The 25,578-nt window shown below is 36.3% G+C and overlaps 1 protein-coding gene across 6 annotated transcripts in view; it reads left to right on the top strand.

The window, feature by feature from the left end:
- STK32B (serine/threonine kinase 32B) overlaps positions 1-25,578 on the top strand; it is a 175,462-nt gene that overhangs the window by 136,329 nt on the left and 13,555 nt on the right. For 4 of the 6 annotated variants that reach the window (XM_048047020.2, XM_013179850.3, XM_013179866.3 and 1 more), the window contains exons 7-11: positions 6,967-7,070; positions 11,538-11,654; positions 12,785-12,910; positions 17,231-17,362; positions 18,143-18,207. In XM_048047020.2, the coding sequence (XP_047902977.1) occupies positions 6,967-7,070; positions 11,538-11,654; positions 12,785-12,910; positions 17,231-17,362; positions 18,143-18,207 (544 nt within the window). The other 2 variants (XM_013179893.3, XM_048047002.2) reach the window with 2 other exon arrangements.

Raw genomic sequence — 25,578 nt, 5'->3', positions numbered from 1 at the left:
TAGAAAATCAGTTACACTGCTGTAACACTTTTAGACTTCATACCAGAAAATTGCCAGCCCAGCATGGTCAGGCTTTAAGCAGCACTTCACCTTGTATGATAGAAGTTAGCAGTTTGATAGACTGTAGCTCTAAGTCAGAAAGTTGTCCGTTATAATTTAGACCTTTTTAGCACATGAGAAAGTAAATTCTAGGAGGTAAATTGATAGTTTGCCAAAGTCCACGTGTAGTTTCAGGGAGAGAGAAGTTTTCTTCCATTTTGCTCTTAAAAAGTCTTCTTCTGTAAACAGAATATCACTTGTCACCACTATAGTCTGATTTCTGTTTTCTGTTTAAACTGTGACCTGGAAGAATTAATGACCTTCCCTGTTTTTATTTTTCTGAGGAGAAAAAAAAAATATCTTACCACAGTGTTAATATTTTACTGTACCTTCTCAGTCTAAGGCTTTTGGAATATTATTTTAAAAATCGAGTTCACTTTTTATACAGCTCAGCCTGTCATCCATTAAACCCAAGTCAGCAAAGCACATGCATGTGGCTAAACTATAACCATGTTATATGCATCAAGTCATCCACACATTTTAAAACTGGAAATCTCTAAGCTTTTTGCTGCTTATCCTGTGCTAGGCAATGCAAATGTTTATACTGTATACATTGTATGTGTGTGTATATATTTACTTATATTCCTAGAGAGCAATATGTGGAAGCAGAATGATACCTGACAGCATGGTATTTCTCTGAACCTCAGTTAATGACACTGGAATTGCTTTTCCTATCTATGAAATCTCAGGCACTACATTAAAGCTTACATTACTGAGGTATGATTTGCTACATGGCAGAGTGCATTTCTTTGCAGCCCCTAAAGCACACCACATGCATCTGATTCCTCTTACTGACATGTAGGGTCTCTGCTAAGATGCAATTTGGCTACGGAGAGCTCTAACCAACCAACTGGATGACTAATGTCAGTGCTTTCAGTCTTGACAAATGTTTTAGACATGTGCATCTGAACTTGGTCATCAAAAAACAAATAAACAAAAAAAAAAAAAGAAAAAAAAATGAGGCCAAACCATTATGGCTTTATTTTAAAATCTATTTTCAGTCTGTCATATTAATAACATTGACACAGGGCATTTTGTGGGAATTTACAGCCAGCTCTTCTGGCAACATTTACTTATGCATGGACAATTAGCTCCTTACACCTAATCAATCTTCAGGAATCACTTGCAATTTATTGCTTAAATATACTGTAAACAAGGAGATGTATTAGTATGTAGCAAAAGCCACTTGAAGACAGGTCTGGTGCATTTGTGCATTCATCTCACCGCACTTCCCCTCTCACCATTTTTGCAAAGTTTCAAGGCAGCCCATGGAAGTCAGCAATGCTTCAGAATAACAGCTCTGTAAGCTTCTTAATCAACACTCGGTAGTCTCCCGTGTAGTGACAGGCAAGTACACCACTCTTTGATTAGGTTCTTGCTAAGCAAGTGAACCTCAAATCTGTTCATCAGACAAAAAACTTCACATTGTGCTATTTGGGATTTGTATCAGAGCTCCAAGCCTTTCATTTTATGTTTTAGCCTGATGAATTTTCTTTATGATTGAACCAGTATGCTCCATCGAAAATGATAACAGCTTTTCTCTGTGCCAACCATTATAAGTGATGGGCCACTAATTGACTATTTTACCAGGATAGCCTTTTCAAACTCACCATTGGACACCAAATTAAAATGGCCTGAATTTCAGGGACCTAGAGCACTTACCATTTAACCATGGAGTTCAGTGATACCTACGAATACTCAGCAGATTTTTAAAAACCCTACTTAAAAGCATTTTATTCTATATACAAAATGATCTTTCATAGCAAGAAAAAAGTTAAAATTGGGTTCAGTGTGTTTGCACTTACAGCTATACTCTCTTTTATTTCAAGCTTATGAAACATATCAGTTGATACTGATAACCTTCCAAAAATGGGGTACGGTATTACCAGCCAGTTAACGAAAATTTCAGTTTTGTAATTTTTTTTAAACTCGTCTTTTGGGAAATATGTATACAATAAGAAATCCATCCTCTACATCATTTACAATGTAGATCATCTGACTGCTGTGACAATTGCAATGGGTAGTTGTATCTATGAACTGATTTGTCAGAAATTACTCTTTTTCACAAAATTATTTGGAGCTGCAAATATGGCAAAACCCCCAGAACAGGAGTATGGGCATCACAGGAACCTGCTGTTTCTGAGATGGATGTAGACTCACTAGGTTTGCTTTCACATTCACGGTTTTCTTAGCCATTCTCTAGTATGGTTTTATTCTAAAGTGAAATAACCATTTATTTACTTCCATGGAATCATCTGCTTAGTATAGAGAGAGTCTACAATGATATGGTACTAATAGAAGGACACAGTGAAAAAAAAAAAAATCACAGGATAAAGCTCTAGAGGAGGGTTTATTTTAATTTAATATTTGGGGGAAAAAAAAAAAAGAAAAAAGGCACCATTAACTAGAAACACATATTAGGGACAGCCATGGAAGGCACTGAAACACATTTAATGCAACAAAAGCATGTGTTCACTTTATTATTTTTCAAGAAGCAAAGCAGATAGACAGTGAAAATATGAAAGTATATTACTAAGAGAAAATAACGGAGTGAAAGTTGAAAAGGAAAAATAAATCTGTGGTTTTTTAGCTCATTGTGTTGCTGAAGTTAAGTGTCCATTTGTTCATTACCATACAAGCCAAGTAAACAGTCCTGATTATATTGCTTGCCTTGTTAAAATTAGCACAGATGTCCTACCTTGGAATGGCAATAGTTTTGAAGTGCTCTGTTTTTATAGTTACTGAAGCCTTTTATGAAAGGTGGCTGGTCACACTCCTACCACACATGAAGAGAATTCCCTGCCTAGGCCAAAAGATTGTGTGGCTTCTCAGATCTGGTTTTCAAAAGTCCCCAGTACTTTCATTGACAGGTTTCCCATGTGTCTGAGCAGAGGTGAAGAGCCATGCAGTTTATGGTGATTACTGAGAGGAACAGGCTGTAATGACCCCATTGAGACTTCTAGCTTTAGACACCTTCATCACCCCACTAAGTGAGGCTTAGCACGAAAATGGTCACTTGACCTTCATTAGCATCAATCAGGATGATTCACATTGTCAGTCCTCAGAAGTCTCTAGTCCAATCTCCTGCTCAAAGCAGGGTGAGCAATGAGGCTGGGCCAGGTTTCTGCTGTTGAAGATGCTCTTTTGGGCAGGTCTAGTAAAGCAGTTCTCTGTTACATCAAAGATACCCAGAGAGCCATGAAGATCCATAAGACCTACTGATTACTTCGCTTCTCCACTTGTCTTGAATTCTTTCTTGCTGCTAGACTGGCTATTACTTGATTTAGATTCATTAATTATAAGCTGTGCTTCCACCATGCACCATTCTACTGCCTCCTCTCTGACTGTATGTGGTAATAACCACAAGCCTCAACCAAAACAATCTGCAGGATCAGAACAATGTTAATACTACATATTCTTCCCCCCAAAAGAACCCTTTGTTCAATAGAACTTTCTTGGAGAAAAAGATCTGAAACTCTTGTTCTTACAAGCATTCTTTCACTTTTGTTCCTACGAATGAACTTTTGCAGGCAGTATCCTTTCATTTAGATAGATGTATGGGGGTAAAAGACATAAGTATTCTTTTCATCCAGAAACTGAAGTTATGATATGAGAAGATGCGTGCAGAAAGGGTGCACGCAGCAAAGCTGTTGCCCTTGGTCCTATCTGGTGAGCTCAACTGGTATGTTCCTTGTAAAGAACCTCAGAACCTACCCACATCAGGCTTCAGGCTGCAGGTTGGCTGTCCAAGCAGAGACAGAGATCAAATTCAAGTTTTAAAAGATTACAAATAGACTATTTCAATGATAATCTTAAAGAAAATCAATGTAGAATTTTAACTTTCAGATTTTTTTTACTAGCTTTTATCCACCATCCAGTTTATGCTCAGAATTGGTTCTTAGAGGAGAAAACAAACAAACAAACAAACAAAAAAAACACTGACATTTATTTCTGTATTTCACAGCTACAGCTCTTCAGGTCTAGTCTAACATATATCACTTGGGGGATCTGCTGTCTTTCTGAACTGAGCAAGGATCCTGAAGCAGGCAAACTACCGAATTCTTCTGTACAGGCTAGAGGCCTTCATTTGGACCTAATGTCTCAGATCCAAAAGGTTTTTAGACTCATTAAGCACAAGCTTAGTGTGAGATCTGTATTCAGCTTTGCTAAACTAGGGAAAGGTCTTTTGATTTCAGTAGGGTTGCGATTTCTCCCTGAGAATAAACTTGTGTGTAGGAAACCACAAATCATATTTCACTTTCCAGCAGTCTCTCCTTGTCTTGCAAAGCACGTGCTTACAGGAGTTCCTCTGGAGCTGGCTGAATGCAAAGAGTCAGTCCAGCTGGACCCCAAATACTGCTAACACAGGGAAAAGTGGATATCTGCTTTAAGAAGCAGGAGCCCAGCTGCCCATTTTCTGACCTTAGGATGCTGTTATCAGCTTAAGGTGTGAAAACAGAGTTTCAAAATGCTGGGGCTAGTGGGTAAAAGAAGGCATTTTCTGCTGATCTGCTTAATGTGGAATCGGTGCTGAAGCTTTTGGAACAAGCAAATAAAATAAAAGTGGATCTCAGTCACTGAATTAGCAAAACAGCTGCACTGTTCTGGCAATGTCATAGGTTACATCAATAAAGTACTCTCATCTCTACCTCACAGAAATCAGATAGTGATCCTTCACATTATTACAATGCTAAAGCTATAAAAGAAAGAATGAAACCAATATTATACCTATTTAGCTGAGTAAAAAAGTCCACAAAGGTTATTTTCTTTAATGAGATATTATGCGTCATCTAGGCACTGCTGGCAAAAGCCATTCCAAATGTGGCAAAAAATAATAAATAAAAAAAATCCTTCTCTAAAAGGTGCCTATGGTGATATTCAAAATACTGCTTTAGTGCCTAATGTGGAGTTTAGGAAGAATTGAGGTGCACTGATCCACTAAAGTAAAATAAGAAAACCTGTCTGCCCTCTTAGCATCTATCTATATAATAAACCACATACATAAATAAGTTGTGCCTATACAGAGCCTTAGAAGAATGCAAACGATCTGAAGTATATCTGAATATATAACATGCCAGGTTAAGCTACCTGGAGGTGAGACAGAGTTAACTCAGAAAGACAACTTTTACGGTTTTGTTGGCTCATGCCATACTGGGTCACAAATCAATATAGCTGAGATTCAATCTTTAACTATTATCTAGCTGTTCATATTATAGCAAAAAAAGAAGTGTTTACTTAGGTACCTGCACTTCTCCTACCACACCTATTTAGAGACGGTCCTACCAGGTAAAGAATATAGGACCATTTCCATTCACTCATTGCTTTTTATTCTTTAGATTTGGGTTTTGTCACAATAAATTCACGGATGCCAAAATCCTCTATTGGGTTTGTCTCTTCAGGACTCCGAACTCAGCTCTGGAGTTGTATATTTTTAGGTTGCCATCTGTAATGATGCATGTACTGCAAAAACTCCTCTGGAGGGAAAGCCTTTCCTTTAATTAAAGGTGCTTCTCTAGGTGCCATACATAGTCAAATCCCAAACTGCCAGTCAGAACTAAGTGGGACCAAACTACATTATTCATTGCAGTATGCACATTAGAAAGTGATGAGATGGTAATCAGGTGGTAATGTGGTACATTGGACTCAGTATCATGGCCAGAGAAGGCTCACATGGTAATTGCAATCTAGCATGATGTTACAGTTGGTGATAGTGTTGTTCAGAGAATCCCCACGGAAAGTGTTTTCACAAAGTGTACTGAGATTCTGCTGTGAAATAATTAGAAAAGCATGACTAACTTTTCATTTCATTTCATATCCTGTCTTATTTATATATGGTATTCTGAAAGAACTACAGCAGCATTATTTAGTATGTCTTCATTGCTGAAATTAACCAACTGGATCTTTGTTTTGAAAGGATCAAATTTTCCCCCTAGGAAAGTTATTTTTATGGAATCCATTACTTTATTGATAAGGTATTTATTTCCAGTCATGACAGAGTTTCTCATGGTATTAAATCAGTGTCAGGATTTGTATTTAATTATCATTTTCCTGTGTTAAATATCTTTAAAAGCCTTCTGATTAATTCTACCCAAATGTAGAATTGAGGCTGAGGCTGAGATCTACCATGTTCAGTATCTCCATCAATCTCACAAAGAATGACCTCGCATGCAAATATTTGTCCCAGAAAATGTATACATTACCCTAAACATTCCAAGTCACACTTCAGTTTAGAAATTCCCCTGCTGTAACTTATTTTTATTCACAAAACATTAAATCTAAAAGGGCCAGACAGGAAACAACATGAAATTGAAAAATTCTGGCCAGTGCAGGTTCCCTAGAAGCATATAATGCAGATGATAAAATACGGGGTTCGATTTGAGAGCCGGGCATAAAGGTAATCTGGGATCCAGCTCTGACCCACCTTGATTACCCTCCTGGCTCCAGCTCTGCTCAGCACTAGGTGAAACATGGCAAGAATCATGGAATAACCCACAGCTCAAGCAGTGCGTGTGGCTGGTCAAAACCTGCTGTGTGTGTATACAGAGAGATAGAGACCTTGCTTTGGTGGAGTGCCATGTGAGAGTATTGCATCGTAGAAGAACCCAGCCAGAGTCAACCCTTCCCTGCCTTCTAACCTTTCAGCAAAGCAACAAACACACAAAGCCCAGCACACTGCCTGTTGTACAAACCACTCATTGCCAGTGAACCAAGGCACTAAAACTGTGTCCTGAAAATGTTGTGTTTGCGAAAGTCTTTAATTCTATTTTATTGTATCCTTGTTCATTATTCAAATACAAAAGTGAATGATACATACTCTAACCTTAACATAATGTTTTTTGTTTGGTCTGATTTGATTTATTATTTTAGCTCCAGAAGTGTTCCAGGCCTTTATGGATGGAGGCCCAGGATACTCATACCCTGTTGACTGGTGGTCACTAGGAATTACAGCATACGAATTGCTGAGGGGCTGGGTAAGAATGATAGATTTTGTTGTTATTTAGTGCATTGCCTGACAGAAGGCCAAATGTTTACAGTGCCCCTGAGCATACCCTTAGTGATAAAATGTGAGTGACCAAGGCTGAGTCTGTGCTCAGGAATGCAGTCCTGAGCTCTTCCCAGCTGAAAACATTTTCAGGAAGGTTTCACCGCACACTCATTTATGTTATAAAGTTTGCCTAAAGTGGACGCAGGCTTTCAGTGTGTGCTCAGGAAGAGCCAAATGTTTTAATGGCTACTCAAAGTGCTGAATTGGAAATAATGACATTTTTTTCCATAATGGTTTACTTCAGGCTTTACTATATCTTTGATTGTCTTGGCTAATACTTTAAAAGAGCTAATATAATATCCTAAGATGCTTGGCCCAACTACAGAAAATGCTTATCTGCCAGTACAACCATTAGTTATCTAATCAATTATGTGAATAAGCTTAATGAAAAATCTTCCTGAGCATGGTCAAATATCACAGAAGATAATGGAAAATTCTTTTCCATTTTGGTTCAAAGGGCTTAATTTGGTTGCTTAAATATTTACTATCCCCTATGGAAAACAGTAATTTAGATACCATTTAAGGATAATGACATATAGTTAAAGTAATTGTTTGTTGTTGTTGTTGTTGTTGTTTTATGTTGTTTTTGTTTATAACAGTCTTAATTCCTACTTTGGCTACTTTGGCAAAAAGATTTCATTGCACTGCAGTATGCTGTCTTTAAGGGAGGATTCTTTATTATTATATGGCACTAGCACAGTACTTCTATCCTGTCCTGATAAGCACTTTGTAATGTAAAACAGTTCATCCCACAAGGATCTCACAGTTTCATATGGGATGACAAATAAAGGAAACTAGGAATAAAGAACAATTATTATTCCCATCTTTAGAGAGAAAACTAAGTTTCATTGTTACGTCAATCCAGAAGCTATATTTTTCAAAGATCTAGATCTTTGCCAAACTTTTTTCTTTCCATAGGAATGGCAAAAGTCACACTCCTGATACAAAGATCTCTCCCATGCCAAATATCAGTTCCTGCTCTCAAACTCTAGGTGTATTAAAAACATATTAAAAAAAAAAAAAAGTCTTTGTATTTTTTCTTTATCATCATTCTCCAAAAAATTACTGGGTGTTTACCTGACATTCTTCCCAAGATGGAAAATTTTAACCTGAAGAGCAAAGTTCTGGCAATGATAATCAAAACACATTCTGAACCCCAGCCACAGAGGGAAGTACTGGATGGACATATAATACATTGAAAGAATATCCAGCTGGTTTTATATCAGTCCTTTCAACAATGAGTGTCTCCAAGAAAGGGGCACAATGTGTGATCATGTAAGGATAGCAGAACTCCCAAGACTAATCACAAAAGCTACACAGTCACTTCAATAAATGAAAAAACGTCTAGAAAGGTATCCATTTGCCAAGATCAGTACAGTTGTCTCTGAATGTCTGTCTGGCTAGAGACAAGGCAAAGCTGAGACTGAACCAAAATGTTCTGTTAAAATGAAAACATTGCCATCTGTCCATGCTCTAGTCAACCAAGCCAGCTGCTTGTTTTCTTCTGAAGAGCAGCCATTGCCCACTGAACAAGGCAGAGGGTGACTTGGCAGCACACACCTTTGTATAGACTAGGAAAAGGTGTATTTTTCCTGAATTGTATTTCTAATTTTTTTTAGTCTAGTTAAGACCTAAACTGACAGGGGTGATGACAAGGGAAGTAGTGGTGGGTTGTGGAACTGTGCTTAACCTGAGGCATATCACCGTCTGCAAAAAACATGAGCTCCAAAGCTCCATCTGCAGCAGCAGCACTGTGCAGATGGCTGCAAAGAGACAGCTCACGCGTGCGAGGCTCCAAATTAAAATAGCAGGCCAGCAGCCCCCTCCTCTGCCATGCAGCCCACCCATCCCTGTTACGGCAGCCCTGGGGAAAGAGGAGAATGTGGCAATGGGCAGAGCCACCTGGAGATATGGCTCTCTCCATTTGGAGCACAGCGTATCCTTGTGTACTGGGAGAGAAGGAAGGAAAGGTGAAAGACAGCAAGGAGGGAAGGAAGCAAGGAAGGAAGGAGCAAGCAAGCAAGCAAGCAAAAAAATAATGAGGTTCTTTAAATCATTTTACACCTCTGAGCTGTGGATAGCATAGGAAGTTACCTGCCTGAGTTCAAGAGGAGCTAAGCAAAGATGAGTTGCTTTTTGTTGATCTGATTTTTTTTTTATTTGCCTCTAATGTTATTGATAGAAGAGTTGTCAGAGGAGTCTCTGGTCAAAGGCATTGCAGCACATTGCTGGAAATGAGGCTGGAGGTTCCAGCTACACTTGCAACTGGTGCTAAGCAGTCTGGTTCTTTTTTCTTGTTTTCTTTTTTCTTTCTTTTTTCTTCTTTTTTTGATAATTCACAATAGTATGAGCATTTCACACATCACATGCACATTTCTCTCCTTAGCCAGTTGCTAGTAAAAGAAATAATAACCCAAAAACCAAACAAATAAACAAACAAAAAAGTAAAGCTTGGCATCAAATTTTTCTTTTTCCCCAAGTCCATGATGCATACCTTAACACTTGTTAGTCTGTTCCCATGTCATTGACAATGACTGAATATAACATGTCTTCAGTGGAGACTAAGTGAAATAAGGATGAAGGAAAAAATCAGTAGGTGGGATTCTTAGATTTGGACTTGGTTCCATACTTATTCAAAGTTAAACATGTACATGAATCTTCTCAAGATAAAAATATTTGCTGGCTCTTTATGAGGAGTTGTTATTATTCATTATCAGATTACATAACTAATCCCTAGAAATGTGTCAATAACCTGTAGAAAAAGTCGAGGCGATTCAGTTCTCATTGAAGGCAATGAGTGTCAGCTCTCTGCTGTTGAGGATCTTGGATTTCAAGGTAACTCTGTGTACTGTATGAATTATGATCCATCAATTTGCACATTGTTGCTCTTATGGCATTTGGCTGCAGATCTTATATCAGGTATCACACATTTGTTACCTACTGGGTACAACTTAATTCACAAGGAATCCACACTCTATCCTAGTTTTAAAAAGTACATCAACAGAGTAACATTCTAACAACTTGCTTCAGAAATGCATACCTTTAAAAAATACATATATAATAATTAAGAAGAAAATACATTTATAGGTAGTACTTTCATTTACAAATGGTATGTTTAATAAGCAAAAAATAAACATTAAAAAAAAAAAAAAAAAAGATAAATTACAGCACTTTTTGTGAACAAAGCACTGTGAAGTCTAGGGCCTCTCTTTACCTATAATTGAATTTAGGCACTGCATATAGTCCATAGGTCCGTGCAGTGAATTAATTAATTTTAGATTTTGAAAAGGGCAGTGAAGAAAAATTGGGATTTGGAAGGTCTAAATTTTTACTGTAATTCTTACACAGGTTTTTATATGCCTATACATCATCTCTTAATTTATCTTTCTATTACTCATTAAAATCAGGATGATAAAGCTTTCTTTAGCCAGCAGTATTGCATTTTGTCACTTTAGATTACAAGACTTTCTAGTACTACAAGTAAAAAATAGTAAATCCAATTTCATATAAAATGCCACAGGAACAAAATTATTCAGCCACCTAATTTAAAATGGATTCTTCTTAACAAGTGTCCTAGTTTCACCTGGGATAGAGTTAATTTTCTTCCTAGCAGCTGGTATAGTGCTGTGTTTTGTATTTAGGATGAGAATAACGCTGATAACACACTGATATTTCAGTTGTTGCTGAGAGGTGTTTATGCTAAGTCCAGGGCTTTTCAGCTGCTTGTGCTGCCCTGCCAGCAAGGAGGCTGGCGTGCACCAAGAACTGGGAGGGAACAGAACCAGGACAGCTGGCCCAGACTGTCAGGAGGACTGTCCCGTATCCCATGTCACATGGCATCACGCTCAGCAATAAAAGTGGGGGGAGCTGAGTGGATGGGGCAGGGACAACCTGAGCAAATGCTCAGGGACTGAACATTGGTCAGCAGGTGGTGAGCAATTGCATTGTGCATCACTTGTTTTGTAAATTCTTTTATCATCGTTATTATTTTCTCCTTATTTTCTGTTCTATTAAACTGTTTTTATCTCAACCCACAAGTTTTACCTTTTTTTTTTTTTTTTTTTTTTTTTTTTTTTTTTTTTTACTATTCTTTACCTGATCCCAACTTGTGGGGGTAGTGAGCAAACAGCTGTGTTATGCTTAGCTGCCTGCCAGGTTAAACCACAACAGCATAAGAGAAAAATTTGCAGAGGAAATGCATCTATGAGCAATTACATTCATTATAACCAAAGAAAAGCACGCACACAAAGAAGAATTAGCCTTGGAATTGTTACAAGATGTTTTGGTGTTTCAGTATTTCCAGTATAAACAATACTGAGCTCAGGGAAATGTGAATTGTCTGTAGTCTTTTATCCATTCTTGCTGACTTGATATTGCTTTAATTTTATCCCAGAGGCCCTATGAAATTCATTCAGCCACCCCCATTGATGAGATACTCAACATGTTCAAGATAGAAAGAGTTCACTACTCATCTACATGGTGCAAGGGCATGATAGCATTACTGAAAAAGGTAAGAAAGCACCAACACCTTCCATCCTCTTTTCTCTCTTCTCCCAGAAACCCCTTCAACAGTGCAGGTCATCTGGCAAGTACATTCATTAGATAGTCAAAATTTCAAGGACAAAAAGGGAGTACTTTTTCCTAGTCTTTTCTGAATGGTATTGGTGCTGTATTTTCTTTTGAGAAGCTGGATTATTCTTATTCTTAAACTCAGGCTTTTAATGGCCTGAAAGAAATAGAAACCTTTTATTATATTATTATTATTATTTTAAAATTGATTCGCTAACAAAAACTGATAACAAAACTATGGGAAAGAGTAATTCCCACTCTGTGCCTTAGCCCCATTATGTCCAGCCCCAGTTGTGCATGTGAAAGAGGGAAGGAAGGACTGTTATGCCCTTTGAATTTCTGATACAGTTTCCAAACATTAAGTTTAGAAATGAAAAGGGCTAAATTTCTCCCTGTCCCACGTTGCTATAGTTGCAACAACAAAAGTCAAGCCATTTTTCTGGAAATGTCACTAAGCTACAAGATAGAGTTCTTTCTGAATGCATCATGACACTGCAAGTTGTTTTCTTCCTAAAATCCCAGTTTGCTTTAATTTTTTGGCCATGCTGCAAGGTTCATCTATCTTTTAGGTATTTCAAATCATCTATAATGATGATTCTGAGCAGGAAATATTTGTGAATGTGTGAATAGAGCAACAAAAGATCAATTTCTTTTGCAGCTATGAGCAATATATTTTTGATAGATGGAGCAATGAAGTGGTTAATTTTAATTGCTGCCAGGATGTTCAGTGTAACTATATCTTCAAATAAATTAAAGACAAAATACAAACTGGGGTTGCACTGAACTGTGATGTTTCATATCACTTGGACTCTTGTCTATTTGCAAAAACTTTTGTTACTAATTCATGTACACAGTTCAGGCCTGCAACAGCTGTCTGGTGGCAATTAAATTAGATTAATATCAAATGAGTTATTACTTTCATTTTTTTAGATTATGCCTGCTAGGAGTTGTTAGAGGATCCCTTGACCATTTGCTCACTCTAATTTTGCAACATACAATTTATGGGTGTGACACATTTACTATTTTATATGGCATCCGGTCCCTTAGAAACTGCCTTGTTCTCGATCACAGCTCCTCACTAAGGATGCAGAGTGCCGTCTTTCAAGTCTCGCAGATATCCAAAGCTCTCCATACCTAGCTGATGTCAACTGGGATGCTGTTCTAGAGAAATCTGTGACCCCAGGCTTTGTTCCTAATGTAAGTTGATATTGCAGCTGAACTGTGTTTGCAAATTCCAACTTTAATTATCACTGCTGTTTTACTTGTTTACACGTGCATTTATTGGTCTTCAGTGATTTACCTCTCACAGAAGCTTTACTTTGGATTCTACTTTCATTTACTCAGTCACAGCTAAGAAAATTTGGCCCATTTCATTAGACCACAATAAAAACTAATTAACCTTGGTTCATGTTTTGTTCTCTTTCAAATAAAAGATATTTTCCAGACTTTGCATTTCAGCTGTTAGAGCAACAGATTGTCAGTGTTAACTCTGAGCCAAAGAATGCCAAGAAGATTGTTGTTTTTCTGAAATTTAGGTATCTGGCATAACATTTACAAAACTTTTTAATATCCCAATATTCTGACCATTTTTCACTTAAAAAAAAAAAAAGTTTAAAAAGACTGACCTACTTCCTTTCTGCAAGTTTCCTACATTAAAACATTCCGATTCTGTGAGACAATTTTGTGGGAATTCTTTTTTCTGTCACTCCATTTTGTTGATATTTTCTGAATATTTTGGTTTTGTTCCTTTGGAAGTTGAATGGATTTGAGGACCATGAATAAAAGGCAATGACTGTGCAGTTAACATGTTTCTCCACTTTGTTCAGTTATAGAAGCTATATTGCACCATAATTCTTCTCCAAACAATACATAGGTAGCATATTAAGGATTTTTTTTTCTTTTCTTTTGATGCAACTGTGAATAAAGACAAGAAATGCGGAATAGCTGGATCCTGTCCTCACCTAGGTACATGTTAGAGTTCTTGGTAAATCTGATAGGGACAGGATCCAGCCCTGCAGGAGCTGAGTGAGAGAGAGAATTTCCTAATGGAGCAGAGGTAGCCAGGTGGGTTGCCAAGGCAATGCTAGGACTGTTTTCTGTGTTTCTTGGCACCTGAACAGAGCCCTTCCTGGAGCAACATCCTGCAGGAGTAGAGCTGTGGGTGGACAAACAGGGCTTCCCTCACAGAGCGTAGGGAAAGACCAGAAACACAACAGGTAACTAGCACAACAATCAAGGAGAGGGTTTCCCATACCCTTTATATTTCTCATACTCAAATATGCAGTATACACAGGGATCCAGGGATCTGGACTTTACAGTCCCAGATTCTCTAAAGCCCATTTATGCGTAGGTACATATTTTATGGCTTAAAATCAAGAGAAAAGACTTTAACCTGCTTCAGCAAAATCAGATACTGACATCTGTCTTTGGCAAACCTGTTCTCTGTTTTCATTTCTCTCCCAGCATTATCCTTCCCCCAAACATTTCCTTGGTCTTCTCCTTGCTACAGCTCATGTTTGAATTTCTAGGGACATAAACTCCATCTTCACTTGCTCCTGAGGACTGGACATGAGTGTACAGCCAACTAATGTGATGTGTGTCACTCTGCTAGCCCTGTCTGCTGAACAGTGAGGTGTGGTATTTTGACTGTAGTTGCTACTGCAACTTTTCCATATACAGCTGGCTCACTCCCAGTCTGCCCAGAGTCTGGGCACAACCAATGGTCTCTATCTAGCCATAGAGGAACATCTCAAACTCCTTAATTCAAAGTTCTTACGTGGATGTTTGGTTCTTTCCACTTGGATTTAGGTTTATTTGAAGGTGCCTTACTCCTGAGAGAGTGTATCTAAGTTTCCTGACTTCCTAAGGAGGCTAAAAAAAAGTCATTTTAGATACAATTTCAGAAAGAATTGTGGAACCTATCAGTCTGGTACTGCTCTGTTGGCCAAGTGGTTTTTCTCTGTGCCTGTTTTTGACAATGGTGAACATAATGGAGACTGTGAAAAGAAGAAGCTTTCCTGAAATACTTTCAACTGTCTGCCATTAAATATGCATCCAAAGACATATATTCTTGTCATATTGGAATTCATCTCACTCATATTTTGGAGACATTACAGAAGTAAGACTTGAGAAAGTTAATTTGCTCAAATAACATTGTGGCGCTAAAGACAATTAGATGGAAAAGGATTCAAAGCCTAAAATTTCTTGACTTACTCATTTTTGTTTTCCTCATTTTACAACTGAAGAAGAATTGCAAGAGGGAAAATGATACCAGTAAAATCTAATAGCCAGAATAGTTCAGAAATTTGAAGATTAAGGTTCAGTTTGGAAGACTCTGGTCCTCACTTGGTGCTAGGAAAATAATATTCTATGTCTAAAAGCAAATAATAGTAAAACGGTTTTATCTACACTGATTAATCTGCAAGTCCTATTAAAAAGTCTACTAGACGCTTCAGGATAAAGGTTGATATTGCAGGACTTGCTCCACGTGATCAATCAGGTACATTAGGAAAATCAGTGACGAGGTGAAAGTCAAAGTGTCTTTTCCAGGATGACACATCTTTATATAGTATGCTTTGTTATTTCAGGAGATCAGGTTTGGACAGGGATTTTCCAAGAACATTTCACTCTCTTGGCCAAGCAAAGCATTCGCTGATTAACTGGGGCCATGCAACAAAATATTTCTTTATTTCTAGTCTTTGGGTGAGAGGTGAGTTGAAGTCAATATATGCTGTGGTCTGGGTAGAGTTTTAAACCTTTTTGACAGATTGGTATTTCAGACAGGAGCTTGCCTCCCTTCTGCAGGCAACAGGGCACATGGGAAGCATGTGATAGGAAGGCCCCCATAGATTAATTTCTCCCTCTGCAGTCTGATCCATAGACATCATTCTTACTTAACTGCTACATGTATTTCTTTATAATTTACCTAGTTTCTTTATATTCAGCTTGGAGTCATAAATCATTTATAGCTTTTTGTATTGTTAAATATTTGATAAAGGAAGCGAGAAATTATTTAAGTGTAATTTGGTTTAATTTTTTAAACTTCAGAAGTAATGTAATTTTAAAGTGCTCCAAAAAAGTCTTAAAACTGCACGTGCTCACAAAAAGAACTGAGAATGATCAAAAGTAAATATTTATTTATTTATAAATAAACATAAATAAGCTATAAACCTCTACTAATGAAAAAATAAATCAAATTTTCTAAACCTGACTGGGTAGTATGCAAGAAAAGGAAGCATAGAACTTAATATTCTAGTTTGATTATACAGATGTTGCTGGAAATAAAAATGATGGAGTGATCTCTAAATCAAATGTTTCAGTGCAGGACACCAAAAGTTTTATAAATGGTTTCTGATGTGATTTTACTGTTTATAAATAATATCTGCCACGTGTGTGATTTGTTTTAGTCCTTCCACCTTGACAATGAATATAGAGTGCTTGAACTCCCAGAAGTTCAAGAGGAAAACAGTCTGCTTTTAAGATCTGCTTCCTGAAGCAAACCATCACACAGTTCAAGTTGTTTGCAAATTTTTTGAAATGCTTTGAGAGAATGAGGAAAAGAAAGGAGCTCATGTTATTCTGATCATAGGAGTAACAAAACTATGATCCAGTAGTCTGGATGCCAACTATTGTACTGGGTTCTGCTGAAGCTTTTCTGTAAATTTTCTGAACATAACCTAGATTTTATCCCTAAATAAGAGACGTGTAGTTCATCCCAAATGCTGTGAAAAGATAGCTATACTTTATTAATAAATAGAATAATAATAAAATAATAATTCAAGACCTAACCTATGTTCCTGTAAGCTTTTGTGATGAACAGATCTCAAAATCAAGGAAGGAAATGACCACATAGAAATGGTATTCCCAATCACCCTTATTAATCAGGGACTCCCTGATACAACAACGAATCTTAAGATTTGGTTCAAGCTTCATAAATTAATGTAAAAATGGAGAGTCCAGAATATTTAGGCAATGTAAGGAATGGGTATGAAAGTAATAATAATAAAGTCAGTTTTTGAGTTTACTCCATGGGGATATAAACACTTTTAACAGGAAAAACAAACAAACAAAACAATTTAAAAACTACTAGTTCTTCCTTTGGCATCATGTATAGGATCAAGGTAACAGAATCTACCTGCAGCTCTTCAGAAAATCACATTTTTGTAAGTCAGGTCTGAGAGGTACTTCTCATTCTTCCTGCACCATTACAGTTACCATTGAAGTTCTATGACAGTAACTTATATTCTGATGAAGACCTTGCATCAGGTTCCTCTCATTGGGATAACATAATTCTAGTCACTCAGAGGATCTAACTCTTTATTCTTTCTTTATAATACATTTTTACCTTAATAACTTTATTTAAACTTTAACCATGACTCCAGGCCCCAAAAAAGATAGTTTTCATTTTACAGTTGTGGTTGGGAAGCCAGCTCATTATTAATGCTATTAACATTGGCCAGACAAACTAAAAAAATACAATGGCTCTTCAAAGAGTAACTTTGAATCCTTTTGTACCAGAAAGGAAGACTGAATTGTGATCCAACATTTGAACTTGAAGAAATGATTTTAGAGTCCAAGCCTCTCCATAAAAAGAAAAAGCGACTTGCCAAAAATAAATCCAAGGATGGAGCTAAGGAAACCTGCCCACTGGTAAGTTGTAGGCTGTGGCTTCAGTCAGTGACATTTAATTTATATTCTCTAATGGGCATAATAATATAATTTCAATTTTACCATCTCTGAAAATAGTCTTGGTCCCCATGTCTGCCACTTTACATATAGTTGCATAAACCATTTCCAAAGCGAGATGAAAAACAACCATTTATTTCAGTCAAGTAGTAACAGCATGTTGTAGCTATAATCAATTTAAAGATTCTCACAGATGCTCATTTAAAGTATGAAGAAGTGTTGCCAGTTAGCAAATAAGCTTCCCACACATGGACAGATAGTTAGAAGGAGTATTTATTCATTGCTAGTACCAAAAATGAAAAGTATGCAGTGAAAAGCTTGTTATTTATATATGTTTTAAAGCTGTCTCTCATGGACTTGACTAATGTGTCACATAGAAAGACCCACTGTATAAACAGTGTAAACCCCTGAGGAGACTAAGAAATAACCATTTTTGAAACATGAAATATCAATTCAGTGATTTTTTTAATGACTTCTGTTGCTACTGCTGATAATTTTGAATGCTCATAAAAACTATTCTTCTTAGAGCTATCAGAATTAAAAATCCTCAGGAATTCTTTGTGGAGAACATCTCCCAAAAGAAAGATTGATTGTGCTATCATGGCCCACTTTTGAACAGTCTTCAAAATGCCTTTTGGTAGTATTCATTCATAAGATGTTTTGTTCACTATCATTTCTGTTGTTGTGATTTTGTCTATGATTTTCTGTCACTTTTAATCAACCTATTCATGCTGTCTTTTGAAGAATGTACACCTGCAGCAGTGCTTGGAAACCGTTAGGAAAGAATTCATCATATTCAACAGAGAGAAGTAAGTGCATTTCTAAACGCCTGTTTAGCATTCACTACTGAAATTAATTTGAGAATGATTTTTTTTTCTTCCAGTGTAAAGAAAAGTGATTAATGATCACAGCAGCAGCAGCTAAAAGGCTGGGTTTCCAATGACTTCTTCCTCTTAGTTTCTGGTGTGACAGTTTTGTAGTTCCATCTCTGAAAGCAAGCAGAAGTGCTTATGGTGAAAGTATGTTATAGAGAGAAGGTAAATGTCACCAACACTTCTCCAGATAAGTCATTAACAAATAAGGAAAGGGAATAATATACAAGGGCTGCTTTTTCACAATTCAGACAACACCAAAGGAAGTGACACCTCATGAAATTTTAATGATATGAACTGCAATGTTCTGACTTGGAAACCCTATTCATATTTCACCACCATGAAACAGGTTATTTCATCATAGGCTATTTCAACAGGACTAAATATTAAAACTAGATCAGACAGAGAGAAAATGCTTCATATTTTAGGTATCAGCCAGAATCAGTAGAGACACATGTCTGAATCCCAGGGATGTCAATAATCTTCCTAGTCCTATTAATACACCACATTTCAGATTGTTTACTGTATTAGAGCCACTCTGGACCTGTTTTTATTATGGATATAGGTCGTAACAGGAGAGTTGTTTGTGCCCTTGATCAATTTTTTCTATTTCATCCTAGTATGTTCAGTGGTTTCATTTGACCTAATTATATCTGCAAGCTTTTCTAATGGAGTTGTGATATGTTAGAAATTAATGTAAAAGTTCTGAATATCTTAATGCTTATAATGCAAGTAATTACTGTTTTATGTAATTAAAACTGAGAAAGGCATTGTCAACTTTGCACAGTTGACACAATGTCGTAAAAGAAATTAGCACCCTGTTTTTCTGTTGCAAAGGACTGTGAGAGGCTGATGAGAGATCAAAAAGTTTAAATGGATTACCAGTAAAATGGAAGAGAAGGCTAAAACACATGCATTTTATTCAGAATATGTGTTTCAGGCATTGCTAGATTGTCTTTAGCAAGGTAAAGGAAAAATATCTTGTATAGACCCACAGCAGATCCTGTGTTGTCTTATGCCAGATCCCTATCATTTATTTAAATTGTGTTAGAGCTGAAGAAGGACACAGAGAAATTTCTGTAATATTTTTCAAAGACAAAAATAAAAAAGTTAAAGAAAAACAAATTTGGGGAAAAGCAGAGGTCAAATTTTTGAAGCACAAAGTAAATTCAAGTTAATAGGAACAAAACAAGAGCAACAACAGACACAGATATCATAGTGGAGAGAAGAGGCTATACAGTGTATGCCAGCGTAACTCACCATGGGTTTCCTTAGAGCTTCCTGTGAGTACAGGCTTAGGACTGGGTGTACAGGTTGAGGATGCATTTACATGGATTTCCAAAGACATGAGCTGTTCCTATGAAAACCATATCCAGTAAGTGATTATATCATTTGCATAGGTGTTAATCTCAAGAAGTCTCAGATTAGTTTTAAATTAGTCTCAGATTAACACAGCTGAATGTTTTGATATTCATCCACGTTCCTCTGCACAGAGCAGAACTGATTATATAGTCTAGCTGTTTGAAAATATCTGCATATTTACTTAGATAATTCATTACAGTCAGCTTAAAAAGTCACATTTCATTGTGATATAAGCCTTCCACTCAGTTTACTTCAGTGGCACAGAGTAGCACGTAAATCCTAAGAAATCATAGATGAAAAAATTTAGCCCATCTTTCAAGGTAAAAGAAACTCCAAACTAAAAGTAGGCTAGGAAAAAAAAAAATAAATAAATAATCAGGTGTTTCTAATTGAGCAACATAGAGTCATGTGGTAATGTCATACCGATAGAGTGCAGTATTAACCATTGCAATTCCACATCTTGCAGTGCAGTACTTGCTAAACATCTCCTATGAAAAGCAGACTTTGTTTTTATTGAACATCTTGTTGATAATCCCAAACTGTGTCTCTTTTTAACTTTGTATCTTTCGTCCTGCAACAGATATTACAAATCTTGGAATAAGCCATATTAATTTCCTTTCAAAGAAGTACAGGAGGAAAAACTGAACTTTTCAGTTAAAGAAAAGTCTCGCTATGCTGAAAATAATTCAGAAAAGAATCAAGAGACCGAATGAAATAACTTAATAGTGCAAATTAATGCTGGCAAATAGAGAATGTGCACATTTTCATTTTCCTATTGCTTTCAGAAGTTAGGTAATTTGAAATGAGTATTTATGGGAATGTTTTAAGTAAAATGAGAGAATGAGGAAGGAAGAGTCCATTTTAGTTAAGCCATGCAGTCAAATGAGTACACAGTTAAAAGAACTAATGTTTTTTCCAGATAGCAGCGTTCAGCAATATACCTTCTCAGTAAGACTTGCATTGTCCTTGAACTTTATTTGGTTGGACTGTGGTTTAACTATGTAGCTGATATCTTCACTTTTACTACTTAATGAGAGACGATGAAAGGATTTGAAGAATTGCAAAGAAGTAAGATGTTGTGTACAGTCAGAGAGCACAAACATACACTACAGAATGATAGAGCAGGTGTGTTTTCTTAAAATAAGAACTCGGAAAGAAAGAGTCACAATGTTAGCTGTTTTCTTTATACGTTGGATTGAACTGTACGTGGCTTCCTGAGTAAAGTGTAGTCAGTGTTTGTCATCAATGGGTAACAAAAGTTAGATTTGTGTGCCTTTACTTACAAATAGCTGATGACACAGCTTCTTCTGGTGATACTATTCAGAATTCACTAGGCTGATGAGAAAGACCGAAGGGAGGACCAACTATTCCTAGTTTCTCTCTAGAAAAAGCCAGAAAACAACTATATCAAACAGAGATGCTTCCATAACATGAAAAAAAAAAAATGTCAATTTTCGTAAGATTTTTATTAGTGCAAAAATCTGTCCTATATACTAAAAATAGCATTCATAGAAGAGAACTCCAAGTGTAGTTCTGTGTTTCAGTTTAGCTAGGTTTGTTCTCATTACTGTTAATCCTATAAAACAGTCTGGAGAAACTTAAAAAATCTGATGGGAATGCAGCCTTCATGTCTGTGAAATGGATCCTGAACACTCCGGTCTTTTTGTGATTGAGTCAACAATCATTCCTATGATACCCCATTTCTTCTAATGAAATAGTTTATGAAAACTGAATCTGAGCCACGTTCAGCCTCCAAACCCAATGTCCTTTACTTTTGGGGCACTTATATACAACTCCAAATAATGTAATAGCAGATGAGGAGCAGCTTCAGGGATGTGCAATGTACATGGTTTGCAAATACTTTCTATTTCATGTAAAATGCTTAAGCTTTTCTGAAGAGGTAGTTTTATACCTTCATCTGCATTTATGCAGGAAAACATAAAGTATCCATAATATAATCCCTTACTTTGTAAATCGATTTTATCCTGATTTTATTTTTCCCAGCGCTTCAGATATCTGAGTGGCTGAAGTATCTCTAGATGGAAGTCTTTACTCTTATTAACATCAATAAGTCACTAAATGGGAGCTACAAATTAAGATACAAATTAAGATATAACACAAGTGTATGTCATCTGTACATACTGGTTTTATTGTGCAGTACCTTTAAGACAGAGTTACACAATGTTCCAGTGCAAAGTAAAATAATAATATAAAAAACAGCCTTTTGCAATACAAGTTTGAAAGTGGTGGAGCCAATGTTTTCTATTCTTCTGCAAGAGTGTCAGTAAAATCTCTTGCTTACCTTTGCATGTGTAAACTAAATAAACTGTGATCTAAAATGGTCTGTGTGCTGGTTCTTAGTTGTAGAATATTATCTGATATTGATTTCATGGACCTGATTGGCTCTTTCTGCTGACAAATGGAATTTATCTGTTTTTAAATATATTTTTACAGATAAATGTTTTATTATATCTAGAAATGACACACTGAATGTTCTGCACTATCTGAACATGTAGTCCCATAATATTGCCAGCAATTTTTTGAGAAGTTGATCTTATTTAGAAGCTGTAGGCTATATTTTATTCAGGGTTAAAAAAAAATAAAATAAATGATTGCATAGATAAAGCCAAAATGTTTGTTCATAGCTTTATTAAAAAGCTGAGCCGAGATTATATTGCTATTTTAGTGCTGTTATCGCTAAACAAATCTTCGTGTACAACTACATTTGTTTATGAACATCCAAAACCTGAAATAGCCAAAAATGAAGAAATAGAGGCAATATTTGCTTGTAGTAGAATCAAATTTCTTACCCTTTATGGTTCCTGAGCCTCTTCCTCTCCCTGAAAGATGTCTTTAAGATTAAAGAGGTGAGCAAACAAAGAACAGCAGAGAAAACACAGGAAATATCTGCACCTCAGGCAGAATAATTCTTCAGCTGAATGCTTCACAAACTTGTCATCAAAATTATCAGCCTACTAATGAAAGCAAAATCATATAGCCACATTTTACTGAACAGAACATGCATTTCATATATACAATGGATATTAAAATGGATTCAAATTCTGCAGAGCTACTTTAATAAAAGGGATGGAGTGATGAGCAAAATATCCATATTTTTATCAGTTTTAGTGGAAACTTTCAAAAACTTTCTAATGATTTTAAAGTTGGAGTTTTTTCACTTAAAACTAATATCCTGTAATAACACTGCTATGATACTCAGCTTTCTAGTTTCCATTGATTTGAGCAGTCTTGCCTTTTTCTTATGCCCCTGGGACACCTTACTTTTTCTTAATATTCATTCAAAGCAAACACACCAAAAATTATACCACGAACTGAAGCAGTCAGATGGCTGCTTCACAATTTCTCCTCTTTTCCAGCCACAGTACATACTGTTTGGCCATACCTAGTTTTTTCCTAAAAGATGCTGAACAACTCTAGGTAAACAGACAGAAATCTACTTCCAGAATAAACAGCAAAAGGTGAGGGACCAAATTTTAAGCATATTATGATGTTTAAAATCACATTGCATGATTTTGTCCATATCACATGCAAAAAACTGACATAATATTCTCTCCACTTTTATAAGACCAAAATTATTTCCTCTTTTCCTGTAGTTCCTTTTCTTTCCTTTCAATTGTCTTTTCAGATTCAAAACCAGAGTTCTGGAGAGCTGTCTCTCATTTCAGTTTGATTGGAATAGAATATTCATAATGATTTGCAGTACACCTCTCTCAATGTTCTTTTCTTAGCAGATACTTTATGTCATTTAGTATCTCTGGAGATATTTATATTTTCACAATCCCCATAATATCTGAATGCTTTTTGGCTGGGGCTACAGCACAACTTTTCTTCTCCTGCCACTTCTGATGACCTTGATTCAACTTAAACCCATCTCTATAGGAGCACTTCAAGTGGTTCTGCTGCTCTTCACTGATGTCTTTCTTGTCGCTTTTGTAATGGATATGTCTGCTTTTGGAGATTGCTCCTGCAATCTCACCTAATTAGAAAGATGCCTTACTAAACATGATTAAATCTAACTTGTTTTTCAGTGCTAATAACCACTGCATGGTCACACAGACCCTTTCACTTCTGCCTCTGATTCCCACTCATTATTACTGGCTTAGAATTACGAAGCCAAATGTTTCTTCTTTCTTGGCAAACCACACTGCCAAGATTTAACCATTAGCAAGTCCAAGCTGATTATTTTTCTGTAGGCGTACCTTCAAATTCACTGTTTTGAGGAAATAGGAGTCACGCAAAAGCCATCGTTTCAATAATGTCTTCCTTTCACAGTTTCATGGAAGGAAAATTAAAAGGTTAATGAATATATGGAACCTCGTTTTCAAAGCCTCCCAGGAAAAATGGCCTAAGTTTTCCCAAGAAAGTAGGCACATCTTTGTAGTAGATACACTTTATCGAGTGAACATCCCAGGAAGGTTGCATATATTAGAGCAATCTCACTATCACAGCAGTAGAGAGTATTAAAGGTTCAGGATAATCAATACAGATCCTCAGCACTGTTGGCCAGCAATTCTTTTTCATTTATATCAAAACTTAAAACAAATACACATGAAATACACATTTCATACTCGAAAACAAAAGTCTATTCACATGCAGAGAAAAGGCAAAAATATCTTCATTGTTGCACCTCAGAATTCAGAATCGAATCAATTTTTATGGTTCTTATCGTTATAGAATACATTTTTAAAAATAAGTTACATTGGAAAAATCATGTCTATGATAAATGAAGACTGTATACGTAACACAGCACAAATATTGTCTGTAGGGCATTACCTTCATGATTTCCCTTCATTTCTCCTCATGTCCTACACTGGCATAAATTCTCACTCATTAGGAGTCTCCATAAGTTAAGAATGAATCACTGAGGCTGAACTCCTCACCCTGGAGTAGGAAAACACTGGGAACTGTTGCTGAAGTAATGCAGAAATAAACTAATTATGATATTACCTGATTATTGAGAGCCATTCTGATACTTTGTGTATTTACTGAATATATTCATAGATAGGTTGGAAAGGGAGATGAATGCTGAGGTGACAAAATCCACTTAAGATACCAGAATAGCCAAAATTATATCTGTTGCAAAGAGCTGCAGTAGGTGATGATAGTCACAGGTCTGAGTTGCAGGGTAATAAGAAAATGGAAGCTGAAATTCAGCTGATAATTGCATAGAAGTTAGGAAGAAATTAATCTAAAATTTACCGTCAAGACAATAGACTATAACTTAGCTTCAGTTATGAAGGGGAGAGATTTTGAAAAATGTATGGATAGCCCAATGTCTAATGGACATCCGAGAGCTGTTAATATGTTCAAAATTGCAAAGAAAGCTATAAAGAAATGAACATCAAGATGCTATTGTGTTCATACATGTATATGTTCAAATACATATATCTGCACAATTTTGTGTATAAGTTCACTTCCTTATTTCAAAAAAAAATAAATTGTAGACTTAGAATGATAAAAAACAAACAAACAAACAAAGAAAAAATGGAAATAAAAGGAAAAACAAAAACAGGATTAAAAAAAAATGTGTCAGGGCTTACAATGAATAATTTCATAGACTCAAAATAGTTTGAACTCAGAGAAGTGACAACTGAAAAGAAGGAAACTGGTTAAATAATAATATGTTATGAAAGTTATTGAAGAGACAGCTAAGAAATGAATATTCACTCTTTCTGGTAACTCAAGGGCATGAAGTTATCAGGCTTCAGGTTTAAAAGAAAACAAACCATGCCTTGTAGTGCAATGCAGCATATCACCGAGGGGTGTTCTTGGTATTAAAAGTATGAAAAGATTCAAAGAGAAAGAGAAATTCATGGCGAAAAATCCATCAAGGTCCATGAGACCCCCCCACGTGTTCATTGGCTTAGAAAGTCTGGAAATTTCAGCAGAGGGGAGGATATGCCACAGCAGATATTTGTCTCCATT

The sequence above is a fragment of the Anser cygnoides genome, chromosome 4 (genome assembly GCF_040182565.1).
Source record: "Anser cygnoides isolate HZ-2024a breed goose chromosome 4, Taihu_goose_T2T_genome, whole genome shotgun sequence".
In the NCBI taxonomy this organism is placed as follows: domain Eukaryota; kingdom Metazoa; phylum Chordata; class Aves; order Anseriformes; family Anatidae; genus Anser; species Anser cygnoides.
This window is presented reverse-complemented; position numbering and strand designations above follow the sequence as displayed.